This window comes from Helianthus annuus, chromosome 6 (genome assembly GCF_002127325.2).
Source record: "Helianthus annuus cultivar XRQ/B chromosome 6, HanXRQr2.0-SUNRISE, whole genome shotgun sequence".
Lineage (NCBI taxonomy): Eukaryota > Viridiplantae > Streptophyta > Magnoliopsida > Asterales > Asteraceae > Helianthus > Helianthus annuus.
Genome location: NC_035438.2, coordinates 50,973,447 through 50,981,236, shown reverse-complemented (window position 1 = coordinate 50,981,236; position 7,790 = coordinate 50,973,447). Strand labels below are relative to the sequence as shown.

General features: G+C 31.7%; 1 protein-coding gene across 1 annotated transcript; it reads right to left on the bottom strand.

Moving 5' to 3' along the window:
- Positions 1-49: 49 nt before the first annotated feature.
- LOC110864670 lies at positions 50-1,316 on the bottom strand. Its single transcript, XM_022113781.2, has 3 exons — positions 1,123-1,316; positions 616-737; positions 50-392 (listed from the first exon to the last, which is right to left on the bottom strand). The coding sequence occupies exons 1-3, from the start codon at positions 1,298-1,300 to the stop codon at positions 72-74; spliced, it is 621 nt and encodes a 206-aa protein (XP_021969473.2). The 5' UTR covers positions 1,301-1,316; the 3' UTR covers positions 50-71.
- Between the last annotated feature and the right edge of the window lie 6,474 nt (positions 1,317-7,790).

The window sequence follows — 7,790 nt, the reverse complement described above, 5'->3', positions numbered from 1 at the left end:
ACTTGCAAAAAGAAAGGAAGAGAGGATTATACACATGATCGCAGTCAAAAGCATGAAATTAGTAATGCATTTTAATCAGAAGGTGTAAACATGGAGATGAGGGATTCAAGAGCAGGAAAATGAGAAACGAGTTGAGAGCGTTTAGCCAACACAAAGTCATTAGTCTCGAAAGCAGGTGCAACCGTTGTTCCTACCAAAGAAAAGTGTTTTTCTGCGTCCCTTGGTGCCTTTTTCACAACTCGGTTATCAGCCAATATGTCATAGTCTCTTGTCGGGAATGCACCAAACCACACATCCGGTGGCACCGTATACTGAACTCGTTCGCTTTTTAGGATGTTTTGTCCCATGCATGTGAGTTTGACACTCCCATCTCTATCATTGATTTCCACTATCTGTTGGGAAAGACGGTAATGTTAATAGGAAAATATCTGTAACACATAGTATTATTATTGTTACAAAATAATGAAAACTTGTAACATATTGTGTATTATTGGTCAACTATTTATTATAAGAGTAATTACAACAAATCTTATCTTTATAACACAACATAATTAATATATTTATCTAATGATAACTAACATATTCTATCTAATAACTCGTCTATTACGTACGTACCGTAATAGGTTCACCCAAATAGAAGTGCCATGTTTCTGCACTTGGAATACGGTGGAGGTTGGAGACATTTCCAGACGGAAGGAAGAAGTATATGGCTGTGCTAATAGGACGATCAACCTTGACTGTTCCAAACAAAACGTTTAATCATAATGTTAATGTCACACTTAAATAACTAAACATATGTATTTTATCGGTGAATACATTATTTATGAACTATAACATATCAACTGGTGAATGAAATGATGATTGTCTCTACTTTGTTAAAACGAAAATTAGTTAACCGTGATTCAAGATGGATACAGAGTTAAATCAAGTGTTTGTAGATTCATGGACCAACTATATATGGGGGACCAACTCTGTAAATAACTAAACATATGTTTTTCACTTCTTCCTTCAAAGATCACAAAGGATTCATTAGAGGTTTCTAAAAGTAATCAATACTTTTGATAGTAAACATAATGTTAAAGAAGGGTGGGGGTGGGGGGGGGGGGGGGTATGATTACTTACATCTAGGGGGAAGTTGAGAAGTGGAAATGTTGATGGAAGTGTCTCTAAATGTTTCTGCATAAAATCCACCTTCTGGATTTGGCTCTAGATTCAACTTGGCTATGATTTTTGATGTGGTTAGAGGTTTATGGTGGTCAATGGATTGAACACTATTAATGAGATACACAACAAGAAACATACAAATCTTTATTGCTAATTCCATTATTTCAAAGGAAAACAAGGGTGTGCAAAACATATATTTATACAACAATCTCAACCTGCTCCTTGCCTCCTTTTGTGACTTTGACCAAGTGCTTCATTTTTAGATGTTTTTTATTCCAAGAATTTTCATTCATTCAATACATACAATTTCAAGATGATGATGTCATCGGGTAATAGGTCCGCCACCCAATTAGATGAAATGGGCGGCAGGTTCAACAGTGCCAGACACCTGTCTGGTACTCCCTTATTGGCCAAACAAATTTACGATTTTGTCCCGTCTTAAAATTACGACTTTGCCATCAGTATAAAATTATGTTTTTGCCCCCACTTAAAAATAAATTTGCGCTTTTACTCTTAGCTAAAAATTTCGATTTCGCCTTCGGTTAAAAATTACGATTTTGCCCCGTTTAATTTTACACTTTTGCCATTAATTTTTCCCCCTTAAATTACGATTTTCCCATCAGTTCAAAATTATGTTCTTACCCCCACTTAAAAAAAATTTCCCTTTTACTCCCAGCTAAAAATTTTGATTTTGCACTCGGTTCAAAATTACGATTTTGCCCCTTATAAATTTATAGTTTTGCCATTAGTTTTTTTTCTCACAGCCAAGTTACGATTTTACCCTCAACTTAACTTTACATTTTCCCAATCGTTTTTGTTTGTTTTCCTGGTGACATTACAATTTTGCCCCCAGTGTAAAATTACAGTCGTGTCGGCAACTTCCTGGCACTCCCCCGTTGGTCCATTTAGTTTACAATTTATCCCCGAATTAAATTTATGATTTGGCCCTCAGTTAAAAATTACGTTTTTTCCATCGTTTTTGTTTTTTTTTTTACGAAAACTATAAAGGTTTTTTGTTTTAATTGGTTTACTACGGTCTTATCATCGTTTTTGTTTTTTTTTTCCTAGGAAAATTATAGTAGTCTTTTTTTAATTGGTTGAGAATTATTCGGCGCTCACCCCGTAACGCGGACGGGGCATCTACTAGTTAATATATAATCGTTAAACTAATTCAAAGCAGAAAACATTGAAAATATAATTCTAGAAACAACTCAGATGAGAAAACCAAATGTTTTACTTATATAGTATAGTTATGTAAGAATAGTTTGATACTAGAAGGTTCAAACGAGAAGAAAAATTTTTGTAAGAATTAAAAAAAAAAATTCAACCAATAAAAATCTTTTGTTTTACTTTATTTAATTTTTGTAATTAATATTAGTGTAAGGGTATATTGGTAAACTTAGATAGATCATTAATTGGTATTCTTCTTTTTTTTTAATAGCTAACTACATTAAATTTGTAACTTATTTTCAAAAACTATATATTTTTTTAAAGAAGAAAAAAATTAATTTAAATTGTAGGATAAATTACGAGTTGTGTAGGCTGAATTACGAGCTGTGTTGGATTAATTTCAATATGTGTATGATAAATTTCAAAATGTGTAGGATAAATTTTGATGTGTGTAGGCAAACATTTTAGTATGGATGATGATAGTCTTTATGACTAATTAATTAGTTAAAAATGATAATAAATAAGATAAGATAAAAACTATTTAGTGTTTTACAATTGTACCCTTTGTTCTTTTTCTTCTCAATTTAATTTTCTTCTCAAATCGACTTCCATAGTTTCATATATAGTTAATAGTTAAGTTATGAATTCATTATAACAGAGTGAATATCAAATTTTACTTGTATCATTTTTTTACGCCTGATGATAGTATATACATATGTTGTGTGAGTATAAGTCGTGTATAAATAAATTTATAATCACATATTTGTTATATGATAAAAAATTACTTTAAGTAATAAATATGAATGCGTCATAAAATGAAAAGATAAGGATTAGATAAAAGATTGCTTAAGATAGTAGGCATGATCTTAGGATTGTTTTGATCATGTTGTGGTGTTTGGATCATAACTTGCAATCACATAAAAATAATGATTTAATGAATAAAACGATGTTTAATTTGCTTTCATAATTTTACCTATTATCTTACTCAGCTTTTAAAGATGACACTTGTTTTAAAAAATGATTCGTTTTTATCTTAGTTGTATATAAAGGTTCGTTTATGATTTTGTTGCTATGAACAACGAGTAACACCCAAATTTTATGATAATTAAACCGTTTTTGGGAATCTCCACTGCGAAAGAATATTTTTTTTTAAATCCAATATTTTTGGTAATTGGAAGTGGTGCATATTGTGGTTGTTTCGGTACTTTTGTAAGCCTCGCACCTCTATTGAGTAATGCCTGATTCGTAGCATCGAAGTCTCACCCAATTGAGCAAGGGTGGCCACTTCGCGATATTGTGCCAATTCCAGTTTTGAACTACCGCAGAGTTGTTTCATAGTTTTTAACTGAGCGGCAGACCCAACACGACTGACAGATAAACTGGCGTTAATATCAGGTCTAATTCCGCGATAAAAGAGCTATGTTTCCGAACATATTTGTTCATCAGTAATGGGGATCACATAGGAATGTAGGCTGATACGCCTTCAGCTTGTGTTTCAATGATGGGTAAGGTGGTCAAGCTATCTACACTTGTCTGGTCTGATCCTTTAGCGGCTCTTTCTAAGAGACGATATTTATTACTCTTATTAGTATGTTTTTTATTGAGATGTCCGTTTTTTATTATGAGCAATAATCGTTATAGAGCAACCAGAATCTATATGTGTAAACTTTAATGTTACATAATTGAACTGATTATAATTTATATGTTTGTTAATTGTATGTTTTTACACATGGTCAATTGTATGTCGATTATCAAGAGTTACAAGACGAGATGGCCTCAAAGTTGTTATTCTAGATAGTGATGGTAATCTTTCAAATACAATATCAAATGTTGTATACAAAGAAGTTTTTAGAAATTTGTAATGTAATTTTATAATTTTTTTTACACTTTCATGTCAAATTACTTAGTTTGTTATTTACTTATTCTTATTATTTTATTTTAGATTAGCATTCATTTCTGTTACTTCATACTCTAAAAAAAAATTTCATAGGAACATTTAAAAAAATGGAGACGTTCTATTTCCTAAACAATTAGAAAATGGAAAACGAAACTAACAAGTGTCAAAACATTACTATTTTAAATTACTTGGTTTCATGTTATTTTAATATTTTTAAAATCATACATCATATTTATTAATATTTTTTAAATGTAACTTTTTTAAAACCGTATGTCACACGGGATATAAGCTAGTTCTATATACTTACAAACATAAGATGGATGACCCGTGCTATTTAGCAACTGGCTATTGGTCAAACTTTTTTTGTCTTTTAGTAAGTTTTTATTTATTTTAGCTTTTACCCTTCAACATTTAGTATTGACACTTACAACCCTTCAATTTTCTAAAAGCTTTATAATATTTTTTTAGGTAAGTTTTGTTTATTTTAGCATTTACCCTTCAACATGTAGAACTGACACTTACAACCCTTCAACTTTCTAAAAACTTTATAATTATTTTTAGATATTTATATTTATGTACGTGTCGGTATAAATTCAAGTTGCTTACGTTTCTTTAAAAACGAGTAGGCTCAGATATAAAAACTTTATAATAATTTATGTACGTGTCGATATAAATTAAGGTTGATTAGGTTTCTTTGAAAATGGGTAGGCTCAAATATAATATGTTTTTTCGTTTTTTTGTACGTTTTCAGTTGATCTAAATATAATAGGTTTGACAACAAGTCGGGTCAAATATAATATGTTTTCATTAGACTTTATAAATTCGACTTACTTTACGTTTCGGCCCCACCGCAATGCGTGGTACCATTTTTAACTTAAAAATACATAATCTTTTACTTATTTTTATGTACATGTCATTATAAGTTCAGGTCGGTGTTCGACGTAAATTTCTTTCGCAAATAAGTTGGGCCATATATAATACATTTCCGTGCTTATTTTTATGTACATCTTCAGTTTATCTACGTTTTGACATAACTTTTGTTCAGAAACAATTCAGGTTTTTATTACATAAATCCAAGTTACTTACTAGTTCATGACAACAGGGAATAATGTTACCATTGATGGGCAGGGTCATAGATGGCGGAAAAGGGATCCCCTAAAGCTTCTTAACTATACAAGAGGCCCGCTTGTGCAGATCATTTATTCAAGTGACATTATAGTATCTAACATCAAGAAATTGTTACATACTGGGCCAACACCTATGAAGCCCAAGATGGATGTGTATGGGCCCAAGAAGCTGCAGGAGCCCAATAATTTCACAAATTAGTCTCATGCATGCAACAGATTGCAACTTTTTACTTTCCTTTTTATTTGAATAAGTATTTTGAATAAGTCTCAGGAAATAAAATAAAGGGATCATGGGAATGCCCAGTCTCTCATAACTTCATTTTCCAACTTTCTAGGAGAATTAGTTGTTTTTTTTTCTTTAAATATGGAACTTCATTAGTAACGGAGATATGCAAAAAATTGATTCACACCTTTTCTCTTGTTTCTATCTAGCTTTTCTTTTTATCTTTTGGCTATTGACAATTTCGATCGATCCACATCAGTGGTATCACAGCGGTCTTGATCCAATGGAAACCCGTAACCATGGTCCTGGGGGATCACGACGCTCTGATACCACTGATGTGGATCCAACCGATAACCAATTGACACAAGAAATTAAGAAAGAAACTAGAAGAAATTTAGAGAGATAACTGAGACATATGGTATAGATCCTGGTACGTGTGTTTTTAGATTATTATTCCATTTAGTTTTTTAATTTGCTAATACTATTTGTTAAGAACATGGCTGCTTAGTGCTTACATTTGCAACAAGCCCATCTATTCATGCGGGTTTTCTGTTTTTATGATTGTTTTTTTTTTTGTTTGAAACGTGACTTTCATTAGAAACCGCCGGCCCAAGACAGCCCGACACAAAACTGTTTTTTTTATTGTTAACTAGAATTACGACCCGCCGCATTTGCGGCGGGATTCTTTAGTTATAACTAAGTCGATTTAGGACCTGCACGTTATGTTGAACCTGTCAAACAGGGAAAAAATTGACGATGTAAAAACGTTCACCCACACACGCACACTGAGTTGTGTTAACTCGTAAAATTTAGAACAAAACGTAAAAACGTTAAACCAAAGACGCACATCGCGATATGTTAAGTCACAAAATTTAGAACGAAGCATAAAACGAAAAATTTGCGAAAAATGAAAACTGTAAAGGAGCAAAGTTGAAAGTAAAAAAAAGTTGTGAGGATAGATTGCAAAAGATATAAAGTTTTGGGTTAAAAGTAAAAAAATCATTTTTCTTTTTGAAAAACCCTCAAAGGCAAGGTTACAACAACCATATACATAACCATTGTTTCTTTGAAAACCCCCAAAGCCAAGATTACAACACATATATGCATAAATATGTTGCTTCTTTATAGTGTTTTAGTTTTAATAACTAAGTTGATCAATGACCCACGCGTTGTGACGAACCTGTAAGATAAAAAACAATAGACGTAAAAACCATGAACTACACATGGACGTTGTGCCGTGTTAACTCGCAAAATTATGAACAAAACGTAAAAACGTGGAACCACGCAAGCACGTTGCTCCGTGATAACTAGTAAAATTTAGTACGAAACGTAAATAAAAAATTTACAAAAGATGAAAAGTAGATAATTTGTGAGGCTAAATTATAAAAGAAGAAAAGTTTTGGTTTTAAGGTGAACAAAATTAATTTTGTAAATTAAATTTGCAACAAATAGAAAGAATAGGGTTGAAAAGTAAAATTCTCATTTTTTTTTGAAAACCATCCAAAGCCTAGGGTACAACTACCCTAAGCTTATAGATGTTGCTTATTTATAAAGTAGATAATGGTTGTTATGCAAAAATAATTTGGGTCAAATCAACGGATGTTTAATGTTTAACAAATTCTGATTATTTACGAATTTAATAGATTAAATAAGCAAAAATGGCCTCCTTTAAGGAAGATGTGAACACTTGTTGGGAAATGGGAATAAAAGTCTCAAGTTGGGACTAAAGAAAGGGTACACAAGTAATTTCATTTTTACCCTTAGATAATCGTGTTGCAGTTAGTATAAACTTGTCTATTAAAGACCTCAAATAATTTAATAAAAGAGTTAATCTCATTTTCGTCTCCATGGTTGGTTTATTTTTGCCATTTCAGATCAATTTTAAAAAATGCACAAGTTTTCTCCCTGATATACTGGAAACGTCCCACTTCAGTCCAAAAATTAAAACCCAGTTAAGTTCTTTTATTTTCATCTTATTTTATGAATTGACAATAATGCCCTTCATTTAACCTGTCAAACTTACTGGGTTTTAATTTTTAATTTTTAAACTGAAGTGACACGTTTCCAGTATGTCAGGGAGGAAATGGCAGTTAACTCTTAATAAAAAGTCTAACATGGAATCCATGTTTGGTAAACTCAAATGGTTTTGGGGAGATACTCCCTATCACTTTATGATGAACATTAACACCAGTGAAAAAATCTGTTTCTG

What these genes read in the sequence shown, in the direction of transcription:
- LOC110864670 (XM_022113781.2), bottom strand. Translation starts at nt 1,300, where the DNA reads ATGTTTCTTGTTGTGTATCTCATTAATAGTGTTCAATCCATTGACCAC. An exon ending in TTCTCAACTTCCCCCTAGAT is followed by an intron (nt 738 to 1,122) that starts GTAAGTAATCAT and finishes TGTTTGGAACAG; the next exon opens with TCAAGGTTGATCGTCCTATT. An exon ending in ATTTGGGTGAACCTATTACG is followed by an intron (nt 393 to 615) that starts GTACGTACGTAA and finishes CTTTCCCAACAG; the next exon opens with ATAGTGGAAATCAATGATAG.